Here is a 17,875-nt window from a genome sequence, read left to right as displayed (position 1 = left end):
ATGCTAAGTGCCTATTTCCTATTTCATTTCAGATGCAAAGCATCTTCTAAGTAATGCAGTGTAACTGTGAAGCGAGTCGAGTCGTACAGAAAATAAAACCACTTACAAATATATTTAACTGATTTTCGTAAATTACACACAATCAATTATAAATAGTAATGTCAACGGCACGATGGATTTTATCAATTATCTCTACTGCACTGATAAGACAGATAAAAAACATATTTTATGTGTTTAATTTATGAAATTATCAGTTATACGCTGATTCTCAAACAATATCTATCATGGTCCGCGATCGAATGCCGGAGTTACGTGCCGTTAGTGTTTTACCATTCTATAAATTCAAATTTGAACTTCATCACTTACATTATGACATTACAATTTGAATACAATTACGCGTAAAGTATTATATTAATAACAAATAATATAAGTAATAAAATCTATTATAATAATATTTGTCATCGGCTTTCTAAATATTGTCTCTCACTTTAAAAAATTGATATATAATATACTGTTTCTTACCACTTTTCTTTAGTATCAAAATAGTAGTACTATGTTTGGTAAAGGATTTTTACAAGATGTACGCATACAAATGTCCCAAAATAAAAAATTAAAGGAAGTATTAGATCAAGTACGTATATGTAAATATATATGAATATTTAAGTTATCATTTAAATATCACAGATTTTTATATTAGTAGTAGATATACAAATAATATTAATATAGGTTGAGGAAGTTCGAGACTTAATTCAACTTATTGCTGCCAATACCGCTATTGTAAAGGATTTACATAATAATGTTTTATCATACACTAATAAAGGTAAGAACAAAGTACCAAATATTGTACTTAAATACTAATTAACAATTTGTATATTTCAGATATGCAAAAAGAATTGGAAAGTCGAATGTATACTATTTCACAAACGTCATTTCGTATTCAACGAAAATTAAGAGGTAGGTTTAATTTTTCCTACGTTTTTACACAGTGCATCATAAATAAAAATAAAGAAACAGAAATAACTTGTCTTACTTATCTTAATCAGACTCACTATCATCTTGAACCTGGGAAATATTTCTTTCTCTTATTTCGTGATCAAATAGTTCACTTTCATTTTGAAAGAAACTAGAAAGTCTCCTAACTTTTGAGGCACGACCTACAGTGCCATTAGATTCAAAACTAAAACATGTAGGTGTACTTGTACTAGGACCAGGTTGTGAAGGTGAACATAAAATTGAGTTTGAATATGTTGGAGAATTCAAACTATCTAAAGCCCTGATTGGTGAATTAGAGTTTAACAATTGCGAAACTGAAAGACGCTCTAATACAATTTTAGGGTGTAAATTACACATCGTTAGATCTAACTTTTTATTGGACGCACTTTGATTATTAATTTCTGATGCAAAATTTTCTTCTTCAGTAAAATTCTCATCATCAACTGTAATGTCTTCCATCTGTCTAAAATATATTAACATTAATAATCAGTAATATAAAATTAATAAGTCAGTAAGTAATATATAAGATTAAATAAATTTGAACATACTTTTTAAACTGCTCCACTTCTTTTTCCAATTCAGGATATTCGGTTACTATGTTTAATAGTTGATCCTTGTTATATTCAGAATATGTTTTAACTAGAATCTTTTTTACAACATTTTCTAATGGTGATTTTAGAGCAGATAATTTTATTCTAAGTTTTATTAATCTAGGTAATAGAACATCTAAACCATACTTCTTAATTCCTTCAATAATAATGCTAATAGCATTAGAAGTTGGAACATTTGTTTGAGCTCTACATTCTTCATCCTCTTGTTGGTCATCATCACCTTGTCTGTTAAAAGATGATGGTCGTAGACGCTCGTGACTTATTATATACAATGCATCCTTTAATACACCCGATCCTTCTTCTTTTTTAATGTCGATCAAACCAGCACAAGTTCCATCAAGTATTTGACTAGTTACTTTTACAAACAATTTCATCTTTCCTGGAGGATCTAAATGATCCAGCATGAAATCATAAATTATTCTCCGTTTCTTTTCATTTCTTCCTCCAGGAAGTGTTAAAGCTTTCTTTTCTTTCTCACACATTTTATGGTGATAAATTTTATGTTGGGATTGATAATTATTATAATGATATATGCTCTGTAGAAATTGTTGTGATATTAGTGACTTATTCTTTGTTAAAAGCCGTTCTTCTATGAGAAAAATTGTTAATTCACGTATCATATTGTCCGAATCAGACAACATTGTTAATATATGAAAAAAGAAAGGACCCTTAACTTTTATGTAATCTTCCAGAAGAAGTTGAATAAATATCACCACAATAGCCTCTCGTACTTGTGGAGTTGAATTTTTCATACTTACACACATATCTGATAAATATGGTTCCACCAAAGCAGTGAACCTAACACAAATATCAGCTAAAGCTTTTGCAGCATTTGTTTTCACAGCAATTTGAACAATCGAATCTAGATTTGTTTCTTCTCTCATTAATTTACCAAGTATTTGGACTACTTCTTTAGCAATTTCACGATCTCTTATTGCTTGCTGTCCAAGAATAACAACTGCTGAAGCTTGCAGTTCTTCTATCGGTTTTATAACTTCTGGTAGTGTTTCCCATTCTAATAACATTCCTTGCAAAATCCGTAGCGTTAACGGTGAAATTTTGCAGCTGCATAAAATTGTTGCATGTCCTAATGTAAACATAGCTTTTAAATAATTGGGTGATGCCTCTACATCTTCATTTTCAACTTTAAAAATTTTTGCAATTTCTATCTCTGAAATCTTTACTAAATTTAGCATGTTTGATTCTAACAAATTATCATTTTTATCAGGATTTAAATAATGAATTATGTTGTGTATAATATCCAAACAAATGCTAATTAATCCAAAATTAATCTTGAATTGTTGCAGGCATTTATATAGATAAATATGAAGATCTTCTAGAATCTCATAATCTAAAGACATCCAAGAACATCTTAAAACTTGCAAAACTAAACTTGTGTAAAAATTATTTTCTAGAAAAATTTGCTGATAATTTGAAAAATATTTGTCCATATTTGGTAACTTGGTATTTTCAGCCAATGCAACCAAAAAGACCCAAGCTTCTATGTTATTATTTGTTCCAATATGAGATTGTATATTTTTCATTATAGAATTAGTAATAACACCATTTTTAACCCATAAGCTACAGGCTTTTGATAAATGTCTTCTCATTTTCATATTTGCTACAGCATTTAAAATTTTCCATGGCAAATTATCTGCAATAGTATCAGTAGTTGTAGAAATACTTTGTATTCTATTTAATAATAACTCTTCTAAACAACTTAGCACCTTTTCTTGTACTTTAATTTCAATGTCAAATATTTGTGGTATAACAGTTTGTACCCATTCATTTAGGAGTTGAGAATTATCTGGAAATTGTTCTAAAAGTTGAGATAGAACTTGTACAGCAAAACGTCGCACGATTAATACCGGATCTCTACATCTGAGGCTAATTATAGGTACAATTTCATGTATCAGAAATGGAACCATTACAATCAAATTTTTTAAGATTTGCAATGTGCTTCGTCTTACCATTGCTCTTTCATCCTCTACTCTATCTGCCAGCATAGTTATTAATGCATTTGATCCTGGTAAAAAATCAGTATCCTCAGATAGAGAATTCTTTATGTCATGAAATGTAAGAAATTGTTTATTTACATCTGACTTTTTAAATATAGTTAAAAATATTTCTTTGTCCGTTTCATTGCTTGATTCTGTAAATTCAGCAATTATAGCCATGGCTTTTCCTCTTACCATACTTGAACAATCCATACATCTAGTCAATACAATTGCAAAGAATACTCTTTTTACCTTAGCTTTTAAGCAATCAGTTATATTGCAATTCACCAAAAAGGACTCAAGTAATAATTTTCCAATTATTTCTTGTGCAAATAATCTAAAAGGTATCTTTGAATGATGTGACAATAGTATTAAATCCTTAAAGGCTTCTAGTGCAATATTCTGGTTACATATTCCAAACAGTTTTAGCAACACATTAGCTTGTTTTTGTCTAGCTTCAAGTCGATCTGGACAGAACAACATTATATGTTGTATCAATGTTAAAATTGCAGTTTTGGCTTCTTTCTCATATTCATCCAATAAATTTTTTACAAAATTTATAGTATGCTCACGAATATTTGTAATAATTTTTGTTTGTGCATCCATATGACTATATAACAAACATGGTAATAGGTACTTTGCTATGATGGTTATAGTTATTTTGACTGGTCCATGTTTATCATTACATAATTCTTTCAAAGCTGCATAAGCATTTTGTGGCAATGAAACATTCAAAGCACCTGCCTTTTTATTAAAACATTGACCAATTATGTAATTATCCTCTACCTTTGTAACTTCAATTAATCCAAGAATGGTAATATCTAGTAACTGTACATGATCATTAAACCGGAATGATTTTATCATCAAAATAAAGCTGCAAATTATAATATTTAAATTTTGTATGAGAATTTCTTTTTCACTTTGTGAAAGAATAATGGTTTCATTCATTGATTGTTCAGTGATATTTAGATCATCTAAACTTATTGTTTTATTATGTTTCTTAAGAGGAGGCAATAAATGTTCAGAGCCTATTTTTATTGTCTCTATGGCTCGTTGATATAAAGTAGGATGAAATACATTGAATGCACAGCTACCAGGAATGGCCAAAAGTATGAAATATAAATTAGTCGCATATAAACATGATTGTCTTGCTTCTTCATTGGCTGTTTTGCTTTGACCATTTTTTATTATATAACCCAATACAGCTAATAAAGCACGTATGTTTATACCCATAGAAATCAATGTATTCCAAGATATTTCAGAATCATAATTTTCAAAGTTATTCTGATCTTCACCTTTTTCTAGCCAAGTTTTTACAACAGTACAGGATTCGTTTAAAAGCAATCTCATGTCCTCACTCTCTAAAAACATTTGATACTCATCAGGTGGTTCATTATAAATCATAAATTCTCCATCCCACACAGATTGAATCCAGTCTTCGTTTAATTCACTAAATTTAAAATTATCGAATATTTTTAAAGGTTCCATAGTAACAATTGTATTCAGTTTAGATCATTTTAAACGGAACTACAATTATTATCACATTTCTCTATCTTATAAATGTAAACATAACCTTAACTTATCATTTGATAAAGAAAAGTTATGGCCTCAGGTTATCATTTTTTGAATACATATCGATAACGATTTCATTATTTCATTATGGTATGAACCAACAGAAAACTTTATTGGTAGTTTATCACAAAACATTTCGTATAAGCTACAAAGAACTGTAAAATAAACTTGGGCGTCCATTCGAAAGCGGGAAACCGACTGACCAATTACATTCATTAGGAAGTGCAACGTAAAATAATGCGACATTGTAGCGATTTCACATACTGTAGATTATTGAACATTTTTTACATAATATAAACAAAAATTCCATATTTTACCAAATAATTAGTATTTTAATTAACTAACAGTATATAATAAATTAGTATAATTAGATTATATATCAAAATCAATCAAAAGATACTTTAACCATAAAAGACTATAATTTACGCGCATAAAAATATGTATGTCACATGGTTTTACAAAAATTGAATTATAAAAAATTATGATAAATTTTATGATAAAAAAATTAACGAATTATCTAACTTTATATTAGGTTTCAGTTTTTGTCTTTGTAAATCGTTAAATATCTTTTACTTATTTTTATAGAAATGGGAAAAGAAATCACTCGTCTTGATGATTTAACTTTAACCAGCGCGAGGGAAGGTCCTATACATCTACGAATTAAAATAATACAACATACAACGATGATAAAGCTATTCTCTGAAATTATGGAAGATTATAACATATCTATGATAAGATATCACGAAAAATGTCGTTTACTTTTACATCAACAAAAAATGTTAAGTATGTTTTCTGTGGAAATTGTATATCATTTTCATTTAAATACTACTGCGGATTATTCTTACTCATCTTTTAGTCCGAAAACATATTACGAGCGAAGAATTGGAAAAATTACTCGATGCTCAAGGAAACAACTTATTTGTTGATAATGTAAAAATCAGATTTATTCTTTTACATTACCAAATTTTGTAAAATTTAAATGAGTATATATGAATTATTTTATAAATAGATTTTAGAAGATAGTAGAATTGCAAGGCAACAATTATCTGATATTCAAAGTAGGCATAATGATATAGTCAAAATAGAAAAATCTATTGGAGAAGTTAGAGATATGTTTACGGAAATGGCATTTCTTATTGAAAGACAAGTAAGTATGAATAGGCTATATAACTAAATATAAATTTTAAATATACACATATAAAAATTTATATTTTTTATCTTAATAGGGAGAACAAATAAATAGTGTAGAATATTTTGCTGGAAGGGCAGCAGATGATGTTGACACTGGTCGTATTGACCTTAAAAAAGCAGAGGAAAGAAGTCAGAGACATAGAAAGGTATTTGCATTAAAAATAATAATTGTGTATGTAGTAAGACAACAGTATCATTTAATAAAAAAATATTTCTTTTAGAGAAAAATTAAACTTGCTATCATAATTAGCACAATAATTATCATTTTGTTGATGATCATCATTTTCTTGTAAGACGAAAAAGATATAAAATTTTGTAAATAAAAATGAGATTTGTTGAAATGAAGTGAAATTGAAGATATTTATTATGAAAGTAATAAAAATCAGTATATTTAGATAAATAAAAACAGCTTTTACATGTCATTAATGTGTTTCACAGCTATATCAAGTTATAACATTCATAAAATTGTTTATTTAAAAAGTATTAAAAGCAGTAATGTATATACCTATATATTATTTATATACATAATTTTTAAAATAATTAACAAGACCTTTTGCACTAGGCCTCACTTTATAGTCTGCAGTAGTGCATGCAAAAAATACTTCAAGTACTCTCTCATATTCTTTTGCTAGATTAATAGCAGGTAATGCAGGACGAGTACCTGTAACCATCAAGGTATTATAATTTGGTATATAACCTGTCAAAAATTATTCCACATTTTACTAAAAAATATTGTGAAAGTACTTACCATAGTTTTTATTGCATGTTTCATTAAGAAAACTATTATCATCATCTATATCTATATCATGTTCATTTGTTTTTGTATTGCTATTCATATGCATTTCTACCATTGAGTCATCTAAGCAGGATTCATCCATTTCTGAGGATTCTACATGAGGTGATGATAAGGCTATCATCTCCCAAACTACAAGACCACATGCCCAAATATCTGCTTTATTTGTAACAGGACCATCCTCTAAAGAGTCAAATTTATGATCATTCATATTACCCTTTTTATGTTATGTTAATTTTTATGAATGTTAAAAATTAACTAACCAAATATTATTTCAGGTGCACTCCAACAATCTGTTCCCACATATGTAAAGTTTTCATTTGAAGTACACATTTCTAAACTATTTGTAAGTGGCAAAGACACGCCAAAATCACATAGCTTAACAGTTTTATAATCTGCAGAAACTAACACATTATAACTTTTTATATCACCATGTAAAATATGGGCAGTATGATGCAAATATTCTAATCCTTTTACAATTTCATATGTTATTTTTAAAATGTCTTTAGCAGGAAATGGATCATCGCCAGTTTCGAGTCTTTCTTCTATCTTATCACCTAAAAAAATTATATTAATACAAAAACTATATTTTCAAGTTTTCAAACATATCTTCATGTTTTAGATACTTTTTTATACCTAAAGAAGCGTCTAATTTTTCCATTGCCAAGCATGGCTCGCCATTTGAAAGTTCCGTAAAAGCTCGAAAACCAACAATGTTTGGATGATTTAATTTACGAAGTACTTCTGCTTCGAATCGAATGCGTTCATTATATTTTTTATTTTCCTTAATTTTGCAATTACGTTTTTTTATCGCCCATGGAGATCGGATAAAACCAACTTTTGGAGATCGTTCCAGGCTAAATACGTTAACACCTATTAATATGTTTACATGTTAAAAAATATTAATATTAATAGTAACAAATTTAAATATTCATATCTTTTTACCGCATCCATAACCTATTTGCTCTAAAAACGGTGAAGCTGGTATTTTAATAGGCGTTTGCAATTCTGGATTATTTTGTACCCTACTTTTATACCTCTTCGTTGTCGGTGTCTTAAATTCAGTCATTGTACTACTGTTTCTTAAAAAATTTACACAAATTTAATCAAGTATGTTCTTCCGTTAGTCACTTGGATTTGAAATTTTCTCGATATTGAGGCGCTCAAGTAATACCAACCTTATGGACTATGATAGAAAGAAAGTTAATAATATCAGCTCTGACAATATCAAGATCTTTTCTGTATTTCTTGAATTACTTTTTTATATCCACCAATTATGCAAAAAATAATAATTTTAAAAATCATTTATAACATTTTACACTTGTGTGTTAAATTACTATTATTGTTTACCATGAAAAAGCGCACCTAAAAATAACAAAGTAATTTAAATAGGTATACAAAGAAGATAACAAAAGAATTTAGTAATTGTACACATTTAAAGTTTTACATGTTTATTTTTAATCAGGAATATTTTCAGTTTTCTAAGTTCAAAATATCCTTATTTGTCCCGAAATTTTAAACATTGCTTTTGACTTGATCTTAATTTACGGTCTTAGATTTCCAGATTCTAAGTATATGTATAAAAAATATAAAAGTTCCTAATGACTTTTAGTCATTATTAAGCTAGGAGATATATAATTTCAAACGATATGTTTAATACCCTTATTGCTTTCCGAGTACGATCAATTTGTAATCGGTGTAACACTATCCTGCAACCTACCAAGTTTACTCTACGGCTTTGCATTTTCGTTAGTCGCTTGAATAAACACTCTATCGGGTGTAAAGGATTCCTCTAATGATGCTTTCTGCTTGAAATAACTGTTCGTTTTTTCAGAAACGCTTTCGGGTATAGATAAAACTTGAAGCTCACATTACAATGATGATATTCGTTTAATATCGTTCTTTCAAAAAATTTTTATTGTACTGAAAATTTCTCTTTTTTTTATAATGTTTTTTCACTTATTTTTATGTTTTTTAGAACATGATATTCTTGCACTTTCAAAGCTCGTCGCTCAATTAAATCCTGTTCTCCTGCATTTAACGATGCTTCCTGTGTTACCTCTTTCGTCTCAGACTGGCGAATATGTTATTTCATATGCAAAAAACGAATAGTTGATGATTTGTATTGGTGCCTGGTATTGGCTGATACCTTGTTAAGTACTCTGAAGAATATTGCTTGTGATTTTAGAAATTGTTTCGAACTTCGATGCTCCTCCTATTGTAAAGAAACGTTCTCTCAACTTTTGTTTTGAACTAGGACAGTATTCACAATTAGCAAACATCCGCCGTCGTACATAAATTCTATTGGTTTCGAAATTAGCGAGCAATATCTAATTAAATGCTCGCTTTTGCAAAACAATATCAACACTTGAATGCTTTTGTAAAGGAGTTGAAAATCATCCAGGCATTCGTTGGAAAGGTGACTGGGGCAAAAATTATCTGACGTCAAAGTCTTCGACGTGATGGTTCAGAAGCTGATGAATAATATCACCCTAAACAGAGATAATCGATTAATTTTGAACGCGTTTCGTAGCTAAGAATAAGTTCGCGTGACGTAGAGCTTTATTTGTTACGAGAAAAAGGTGTTGCGTACCGTATTCAAACTCATGATTTTCATTTCGTTTAAAAAATAAAAGAATCAACCAGAGATGAGCGATTCTACTTTGAACTTATATATAGGCTTGTTTAGAATTTGATATTTGTTAGTATACATGTAGCATATCTATTGTAGTTAAATGTTCGTTTCCAGAAAATATCAGAGAAAAAGTAAAGATATTTACGACAATACAAAGTTCTCTTTTAAAACGCATTAAGCGTTATGATCATCATCTTCCTGTTGGAATATTCCTTTTGGTTCTCATTGATAAAGTGCATATTGGAAGCAGAGAATTTATTAGTTGAACATGAAACATGTTTTTTTATTAGATCTTAAATTAAATTAGCTTGACGAAGGGCGCTGGAATATAATTATAATGTACAAGTAAATATACTTCGACTACAACAATAAGTCAACCTTTATGAGAGCATGCGCAATATCGACTTTTCATGGAAAACACGGTAGTGAGTTCAACGGGGATGGATCTCACAGAACTCGTGCATCCGTTGCGTCGGTTTTACACAAGAAGTTATTAATGAAAGCGGTAAAATGAGTGACAGAAAATTGCTTAAAGTAACGATAGAATCTAGTAGATTTTCAACGTGATCTTTAAATTGTGCTTTGTCTTAAATTTGTTTAAATAGTTTTGCATCCGTATCCACTATGTTAACGGGAATATTTAAAGGGTATGCTTTGAATAGGAACGGACTTTATCTATAATCTATAGTAACGATAAATATTAAAAATGTTCATTAGTTTCTAATTTTTTAAACTTCATATTTTAATAGTAATTAAATATTATTAAACATTGTAATATTACCTCGCCAAATATATTTAAACTTTTTTAGAACGCTTTTATGTTGCGATGACGACAATTCTACCTGGAATAGTATAATTAATGCGGACAGACATCCTCTCAATGAGACTGCTTCTGTATTACGTGTCCTTTATAGGATAGTAATTCCTACGATCGTAATTGGCGGCATTTTCGGTAATGTTTTAATATTCCTGGTGTTATCTACTCCGGTGTTTCGAGGAATTTCGTACCTATATCTCCGAGGACTAACTTTAGCAAACGCCGGGGTTCTTCTATCTTGGATACCTGTATGTATGTATCACGATATGGATATAAAAAATATTAATAATTTAATAAAAAATATTTTAAATAAACATAAGGTAATCAACAATATTTTAATCTAGATGTTATATTATATTATAATTTAAAATTTCTAAATAAAAATGTATGATTTCAGTTATTAGATTAGGATATGGAACGAGAAACAATTACCCGTCTGTTTTTTACCACGCTCATTTAGAACTGGTTGCCGTAAACACGTTCGCTATAGCCAGCATTTCAATTATGACTTGCTTAATTGTCGATCGATATATCTTCATTTTTTTCCCGGTTCGCATCCGCAGCAGAAACGCACGCAAAAATATTCGCTCTTTTATCCTGTGCTCTTTTATTCTTGGATTCGCGGTATCATCTTTTTACTTCTTTTGTAAAAAAATAATTACTGATTATGAAAGTTCCAATTTTACTGAGGATCATTGTATAGGTAAGCGCTCCGCTAACAGGAATGAGAACAGTATATGAACAGCAAGAAGATACCGGAACTCTCTTCACACTGCGTGAAAACATCTCTATCACCCGAAGTGCTTTATGGAATGCATACATTTGGATCATGGAAGTCGTGCTACGACTCTGTCCAACTATAATTCTTCTTTTACTGAATAGCTTTGTGGTCAAAAGATTTTTGCAGCTCAATGCTAGGAAGAGAGAATTTCAGTCGGTTTCGGAGAAGTTTCGTACTGCAAATGTCCCTGAAACTTCTTTATTGACCCGTAATCGAGGATACAGGTAGCGTTTAAAAAATAAAGATTATAATGCACCTTCAGAATTTTCTACAAATAAAAGTTAAATTAATAATTATTAATAATAAATTAATAAATAAATACAATTTAATTGTTACAAAAATTATTTGTTTAGAGAAGAACAACATTTAACTACATTAATGTCGATGATGGCAATATGTTTTATAGTAACAATGATCCCATCGATATTGCTTGAATTTGTATATTATGATTATAAGAGTACAGATGGTGCTTACCTCTTATTTCGAGCATTTGCTGCTGTCACGGAGCTTTGTAATTTTGCTATCCATATTATCATATACTTTATATGCAGCAGAGAATTTCGGAAAGAATTCTTCAAACTTCTTCAGGTAAATACAAATTTGAAAAGATACTCAGACCAAAGTGAAAGAATTTGAAGTCGAATTTTTTAATTTAAAAAATTCGAAATATAGAACAGATGTAGGAAAAGTACAGTGGAAGAAGATCTTGAACGACCAGTAGGTGAAATCGAAGATTATAGTCGACATGGAACAACAGTTCGATTAACACCAGAACAGACAAAGTTAAATTCTCCAGCTTCTGCAAGTAAATTGAATCCTATGGAAGAAGATAAAGAATCAGAAGTATTAAATGCGTCTGATATTGTTTAAAGATTATATTATAAATAAAACATTTTACATATAATAAGATATATTAATTTATTTACATATATAATGAAATATTGTTTTATTCTGTCATGCAGAAGTTATGTATAATAAAATTTAATTTTTTCTGTATATAATTTCATTTAAATAATAAAAACTTGTTTGTAAAAATATTTTTATAAAGTAATATCTTAAATATATTAATCCTAGCAGTTATAATATATTTTTTCTATCTCATAATATCACAATATTTGATCCAATCATTATTTTAGTATCTTTCGCAATTATTATGATAATAATATTAGAGGGCACTAGTAGTTGCAGATACACATGGATATTCCCATGTCCATACAGATATACAATATCATCAAAGAATAACACATAACCTAAACTGTCAAAGTATACATAGACACGTCGAATAGTATTAGATATCAATTTATCAATCTCTGATATTATTTCTTGTTCACAAAATTTAGTTCAATGGTGTTTTCTTCAATGTAGTTCATTGTTTAAGTAGTTGAGTATGTGTTTAAACATATATAAATAGTTATTTCATGTTAAATATAATTTATAAATATATGTATTTTCTTTATATGTATAATATATACGATTAATAAGAAAATTTTACAGTTAATTCTTAATTATGTGTGAGTTACCACCAGAATTAGTTACTAAGCCATTAGCTCTTATTGGCTTAACTGGTTTAGACATTGCAAATCCTGTACATCGGTCAATTTGGGATGCATTCAGTAATAATCGCAGATTAGAAAGTTCTGCCATACAATTTAAATTACTTAGCCCTACTCATGAATTCCCTACAGTAAAACCCAAGGTATATTATACTATATATAATTGTATAACATAATTCATGTATGTGGTTATTGAATTACTAAAATCTTATTGATATATTTCAGAGGAATTCATATGAATATTATAGGCCCAAAGGAATATTGAAACGTAATTGGATGAATAAATATCTTAATGAAATTCCAGCAGTTGTTGTTGTATTTTATAATTTAGATTGGAATGATCCTCAATGGAACGAGAAAAAGATGGAATGTGCTTCTAAAGTACAATCTCTTAGGTACGGATTATTTTAGATATCATTAATATTATTCATTAAAAAATATTGTAATCAATACTTTTGACTGCTTGCACTTTTAGAAATGCTTTAGATGGAAGAACTACAAAAATAGCTGTAGTACTTATACAACATTGTATACAACCCCCACCTGGTTCTGAAGATACTATTGCAACTGAACGTGCCACAGCTGTCTGTGGAGCATGTGAACTATCTCCAAAGTTATTATACATTTTGCCACATGGAAATCATTTACTAGGATATATATCTAGGTAATTAATAAACTAATTGTAAATCTCTACTTTTGATTATATGCTTTAGTTATTAATATTTATATGCATTTCAGACTAGAAAGTGCATTATATGATCTAGCACAAAACTTTTATCATCATGAATATCGTATTGTCAAAGGACATAGAGATCAACTTAATAAAACTATGCAAAAAAATGCGTACAAACATTTATTTGTACGCCATCAATTTAAGATGGCATTTTTAAATGAATTAAGACAAGATCAAAATTTAGCTCAGAAGTAAGTGTAATAACACTGGAAAAGATTTTGAGTACAAATAAAAGGTACAAAATTATTTTATAGGCATTATACTCAAGCATATAATCACTTATTGGAAATACCAATAACAGACACAAATGTGATGGAAATTACAACTATTGCTTGTTTTATAAATTATAAGTTATGTAAAGTAATGTTCAACTTAAATGTTCCTAAAGATGCTATATCGCAATTTAGACTTCATACTGACAGGTCAGAAATATATGTAATAACATAAGGAATATATTACATAATAAGTACTGTTACAATAATATTAAATTGGTAATGCAGATTCAAAATATGGACTGGTCCAAAGGAACTTATATTTGAACATCATGCTTGGATGTGTAGTCAGTTTTCTACATTTGCAGAATTATTTGATGATGCTATTCGACAGGGACTTCCTGGTGTCCAAACTCAGCACCCTGGATATTATTTTCAATCAGCAGCACATCATGCAGGCTTAAGGCAAGCAGCTTGCAAAGAACTTTGTCAGGTATAAAAATTAATACATTTAATACAAATGATATTTTTATATACACAATTTGTAAACATTGTATGTATTGTTCTAGAATGTTACTAATTATCCAGATCCAGACCCATTAGCAGGCGAAGAAAAACTTGAATTCTATGGGCAACGACCATGGTGTCCTGGAAAATTCAGTGCAGAACCCATAGATCCTATAAAAAAAGCACTTGCTATACAGGCTTTACAATATAAAGAAAAATACACAGTTCACCATTCTGTAAGAAATATATTTAATACATTCTCAGTCAAAAATGTATGTTTATCTATAACTAGAAATAACTCTAATCTAAAACTACATTATATTTTCAGAATATAATCATTGCTTTACTGGGCAATGCAATTTCACAATTTAAGATATATAGGTGTCCGAGAATGAGGAGAGTATTAGGTATGATATATTTAATTAGAAGCTATATAAATTTTTACTTAATAATATACATAGTAACTGTGTTTCAGTCGTACAAATGGCTGAAGAATATTATAATTCTAAAGATTATGGGAAAGTTCTAACGTAAGTCAAAAATTAAATATTATTATATTTATATAAATTTATTGACGCTACTAAAAGAATTTTATAGTATTCATTAGTTCAAAAGTTGACTCTAACATTATTTCCTCTAGACATATTTCATAACTTAACATCAAAATCATAAAATTTGATTGGCCAGATTATTGATGCACATGTTGTGGGAATATCACGGGGAACGGTGGCCCGTCTTAATCACAAATATCTTAAAGAATGCTTTACGTGCGGCATATCTCTCTACAAGTGTTCAAGACTACATCACCTTGGCATTTGAAGCTTTGGGACCTTCTACCACGTTTTCAGAGGATTATAAAGATGCTGTCTATAATAACATCATTAATATTCTTCACGTGAGTAACTTTTATTTAAATTTTGTACAATCATTTATAATTAAACAATTAAGTAAAATATTAAATTGCAGAAAAAACCACCAACTCCGGAATCTGACTTACCCGATGATGTGAGATATCCTGCAGTAGAAAAGTGGGTAGTGGAACTAAATAAGTCAGAACCAATTGTCTTTACAATTGATGATAATAACATGAGTTCGTTTATAGAAGTTAAAGCAAGATTTTTGCAGCCAAAGTATGCTGTCAATTCTATGGTTACTGCGGAAGTCATTATTAGGTAATTTTACAAGCTCACATTATTTTTATATATATAGAAAAAAACAACTTGTATAATAAAATGTTTTGTTTTATTCAGAAATTCATACAGCAATAGTGTTGAATTTTCTAAAGTATCAATAACGGTTAATAGCCCAGGATATAATTCAGAATTCGTCGTTGCTGATGCTGAACATAATAATCTTATTTTTCACGGGAAAGAAATGAGAAAATTTCCTTATCAATTTGAAGCCCCACAACAAAATGAGAGTAGCGAAATACGTATTACGACAATCTCATTATATATGAGTAGTGACAAAATGTGCTGTATTATTTTAAGATTTTCTGCTGTAGGGAGAGAAACGAATTTTTTGAGTCGATTATATCCTGAAATACAACAGCTTCGGTATGTTTAAAATACTGACAGATATTTATGCAGAAGACTAATGCATTTTATATTTACAATAGTAGAGGAGAGTTTGAAACAATACAATCACTAGTCAGTACCGAAATAAAACAAGAAGAATCTACTCTGAGTATAAGTACTGAATCCAACAATCCAGCTCTTTTAGGAGAGTGGCTACCTATTAATATATCTGTTGTTACTAATGAAAAAATATCATCAGCATTTTTAAATGTATCACTTGTGTCTGATGGAGCGAATGAACAGTCAAGTACGTATGTAACTTACCACAAAAGTGCATACTGCCATTTATTACACATTACACACATTTGTCAATAACGATTCGTTAAATTGTAGCGGAATTAAGTTTGACAATGAATAATAAGCAGTCGGTAATATCAATACCAATTGATAATTTGGAAAAGGACTGTGTTACTCATCAAACTGTATACTTAAGGGCTCACAAAGTTGGTGATCGAGATATTCATATAAAGGTACACATTATACTCTTTTAGCCCCTTAATTTTTGTAAAATAAAATAATGTCAATTTCATAACAGGTAGAATACACAAGATCTAAACAAATTAAAGGATCAAAAGAATTAACATATTCATTATCAGTTACAAAGCCATTTGAAGTGTCGACATTATTTTATACCACTCTTTTTGAACCACTGACGAAAGGCTTCATTAATGAACCATTTATAATAATGCCTCATATTGTTTGTGTGTCTCCATGGCCTATAAATATTATAAATACTTCTATAGAATTGGTAAATAATATTTCTAGTAGTTATTAATCTTTTACTGCACATCATAATAATGTTAATTATATAATTATATAGGGAGATTTAATAGAAAGGGAAAATGGAAATGAGGCAGTATCTGTTTTAAGTGGTATTACACTTTCTGCAAATGAAACAGGTACAGATGTGTATTGTTTGATACCAAAAGCAGGTGGTGAGCAACCTATTAGTACAGGAGTCTATACTATTAAATGGAAACGGTAAGCAAAGATATATAAAATTCTAAAATGGTTAAATAATATAATACTAATAGTTGCTATTTCAGTGCAAATGATGATAATGCATTAGAAACCAGCAGCAGTGTTACTTTAGCACCTCTAGGAGTTGAGGACGCTGTAATTTGTTTGGAAGCCAAAATACCTGCTCATGGTTGGGTCCGTACACCATTACTAATATCATATTTTATAAAAAATCATTCTGATAATATGATTACATTGCGACTGACTATGGAAGCTAGTGATGCCTTTATGTTTGCTGGACAAAAACAAGTGAGCACTCATTTTAAACTGTAATACCTCATAATATGATTATTAATTTGGTCGTTTTTCTTTCTTAGATTGACATTTACATACTTCCAAAAAATGAAAGAAAAGTTGAATGGATTTTACGACCATTGGTGGCAGGTTTTGTACAACTTCCATCATTATCTCTAACAGTTCCCGCTGGTAATAATTTTATTGGTTAAAATATTTTTATTAATAATGTCTTGAATTATGTTTTATTTTTAGTTCTATTTATATGTTGCATGTAGATGAAGAACATAAATTAAGCAAAGCGCGGCTTTCGGAGTTAGTAGAGCGGTCAATACCGAGTCATATATATATTCTTGTAAGTATCGTAGTTACATTGTTTGCTAAAAGTTTAGATTATAAAATTATATATATTTTTTTTTTACAGCCAACTTCACAAACCCTAGAAGAATAAATAAAATAGCAAATAAAGAAGACAGATACCAGAGGAGAAAGGAATTTTGTTCTTTTATCAATATATATTATTGAGCTACAGATACATTCTCCATACATTCTTAGATATAACAAGATTTCTTATATAAGAATAATAAGATTATAAGTACCAATTTGTTAAATATAATTTATTTAAGTTATTTTAAAGTATAATAAACAA

General features: G+C 29.2%; 5 protein-coding genes across 11 annotated transcripts; 3 read left to right on the top strand and 2 right to left on the bottom strand.

The window, feature by feature from the left end:
- Positions 1-71: 71 nt before the first annotated feature.
- On the top strand, positions 72-10,040 carry LOC100747052 (syntaxin). 2 transcript variants are annotated; one of them, XM_024367591.2, is made up of 9 exons: positions 72-317; positions 536-631; positions 727-820; positions 880-954; positions 5,759-5,956; positions 6,030-6,103; positions 6,183-6,320; positions 6,400-6,510; positions 9,907-10,040. In XM_024367591.2, the coding sequence occupies exons 1-9, from the start codon at positions 285-287 to the stop codon at positions 9,925-9,927; spliced, it is 840 nt and encodes a 279-aa protein (XP_024223359.1). In that variant the 5' UTR covers positions 72-284; the 3' UTR covers positions 9,928-10,040. The 2 variants fall into 2 exon arrangements, with proteins under 2 accessions (XP_024223359.1, XP_012240953.1); XM_012385530.3 differs by lacking the exon at positions 9,907-10,040 and adding an exon at positions 6,586-6,709.
- LOC100745980 (condensin-2 complex subunit D3-like) lies at positions 659-5,392 on the bottom strand. 2 transcript variants are annotated; one of them, XM_003489411.4, is made up of 2 exons: positions 1,542-5,369; positions 659-1,456 (listed from the first exon to the last, which is right to left on the bottom strand). In XM_003489411.4, exons 1-2 carry the CDS (start codon positions 5,087-5,089, stop codon positions 1,036-1,038), a joined length of 3,969 nt encoding a protein of 1,322 aa, XP_003489459.1. In that variant the 5' UTR covers positions 5,090-5,369; the 3' UTR covers positions 659-1,035. The 2 variants fall into 2 exon arrangements, with proteins under 2 accessions (XP_003489459.1, XP_012240950.1); XM_012385527.3 differs by having other exon boundaries at positions 1,211-1,452; positions 1,542-5,392.
- LOC100743379 (trafficking protein particle complex subunit 11) lies at positions 2,708-17,855 on the top strand. 5 transcript variants are annotated; one of them, XM_033320645.1, is made up of 21 exons: positions 2,708-2,721; positions 12,885-13,086; positions 13,169-13,338; positions 13,419-13,607; positions 13,682-13,867; positions 13,931-14,098; positions 14,177-14,381; positions 14,458-14,631; positions 14,724-14,802; positions 14,871-14,925; positions 15,083-15,290; positions 15,362-15,567; positions 15,646-15,951; positions 16,014-16,219; positions 16,306-16,442; positions 16,508-16,720; positions 16,793-16,953; positions 17,019-17,241; positions 17,310-17,418; positions 17,505-17,581; positions 17,651-17,677. In XM_033320645.1, the coding sequence occupies exons 2-21, from the start codon at positions 12,898-12,900 to the stop codon at positions 17,675-17,677; spliced, it is 3,288 nt and encodes a 1,095-aa protein (XP_033176536.1). In that variant the 5' UTR covers positions 2,708-2,721; positions 12,885-12,897. The 5 variants fall into 5 exon arrangements, with proteins under 5 accessions (XP_033176536.1, XP_033176535.1, XP_024223355.1 ...); XM_033320644.1 differs by lacking the exon at positions 2,708-2,721 and adding an exon at positions 12,604-12,775; XM_024367587.1 differs by lacking the exon at positions 2,708-2,721 and having other exon boundaries at positions 12,898-13,086; positions 16,017-16,219; positions 17,651-17,855.
- Positions 6,848-8,454, bottom strand: LOC100746818 (lymphokine-activated killer T-cell-originated protein kinase). The gene is made up of 5 exons (XM_003489417.4): positions 8,103-8,454; positions 7,794-8,030; positions 7,421-7,714; positions 7,113-7,340; positions 6,848-7,025 (listed from the first exon to the last, which is right to left on the bottom strand). Exons 1-5 carry the CDS (start codon positions 8,224-8,226, stop codon positions 6,877-6,879), a joined length of 1,032 nt encoding a protein of 343 aa, XP_003489465.1. The 5' UTR covers positions 8,227-8,454; the 3' UTR covers positions 6,848-6,876.
- On the top strand, positions 10,243-12,425 carry LOC100746697 (probable G-protein coupled receptor B0563.6). The gene is made up of 6 exons (XM_024367589.2): positions 10,243-10,439; positions 10,602-10,861; positions 11,007-11,233; positions 11,313-11,614; positions 11,744-11,978; positions 12,063-12,425. Exons 1-6 carry the CDS (start codon positions 10,417-10,419, stop codon positions 12,258-12,260), a joined length of 1,245 nt encoding a protein of 414 aa, XP_024223357.1. The 5' UTR covers positions 10,243-10,416; the 3' UTR covers positions 12,261-12,425.
- Positions 17,856-17,875: the final 20 nt, after the last annotated feature.

Source organism: Bombus impatiens, unplaced genomic scaffold, assembly GCF_000188095.3.
Source record: "Bombus impatiens unplaced genomic scaffold, BIMP_2.2 scf_0321, whole genome shotgun sequence".
NCBI classification, from domain to species: domain Eukaryota; kingdom Metazoa; phylum Arthropoda; class Insecta; order Hymenoptera; family Apidae; genus Bombus; species Bombus impatiens.
This window is presented reverse-complemented; position numbering and strand designations above follow the sequence as displayed.

Coding starts and splice junctions, on each gene's coding strand:
- LOC100747052 (XM_012385530.3), top strand. CDS start 285: ATGGTCCGCGATCGAATGCCGGAGTTACGTGCC. Junction 318..535: donor GAATGCCGGAGTTACGTGCC/GTTAGTGTTTTA, acceptor ACTTTTCTTTAG/TATCAAAATAGTAGTACTAT. Junction 6,511..6,585: donor GAAGTCAGAGACATAGAAAG/GTATTTGCATTA, acceptor TATTTCTTTTAG/AGAAAAATTAAACTTGCTAT.
- LOC100745980 (XM_003489411.4), bottom strand. CDS start 5,089: ATGGAACCTTTAAAAATATTCGATAATTTTAAATTTAGTGAATTAAAC. Junction 1,457..1,541: donor GAAGTGGAGCAGTTTAAAAA/GTATGTTCAAAT, acceptor AATATATTTTAG/ACAGATGGAAGACATTACAG.
- LOC100746818 (XM_003489417.4), bottom strand. CDS start 8,226: ATGACTGAATTTAAGACACCGACAACGAAGAGGTATAAAAGTAGGGTA. Junction 7,715..7,793: donor AAAATTAGACGCTTCTTTAG/GTATAAAAAAGT, acceptor TAATTTTTTTAG/GTGATAAGATAGAAGAAAGA. Junction 7,026..7,112: donor AACATGCAATAAAAACTATG/GTAAGTACTTTC, acceptor TGATGGTTACAG/GTACTCGTCCTGCATTACCT.
- LOC100746697 (XM_024367589.2), top strand. CDS start 10,417: ATGTTAACGGGAATATTTAAAGG. Junction 11,234..11,312: donor CTTTTATTCTTGGATTCGCG/GTATCATCTTTT, acceptor ATCATTGTATAG/GTAAGCGCTCCGCTAACAGG. Junction 11,979..12,062: donor AATTCTTCAAACTTCTTCAG/GTAAATACAAAT, acceptor TTCGAAATATAG/AACAGATGTAGGAAAAGTAC.
- LOC100743379 (XM_012385520.1), top strand. CDS start 12,898: ATGTGTGAGTTACCACCAGAATTAGTTACTAAGCCATTAGCTCTTATT. Junction 14,099..14,176: donor TTTAGACTTCATACTGACAG/GTCAGAAATATA, acceptor TTGGTAATGCAG/ATTCAAAATATGGACTGGTC. Junction 16,954..17,018: donor TATACTATTAAATGGAAACG/GTAAGCAAAGAT, acceptor TTGCTATTTCAG/TGCAAATGATGATAATGCAT.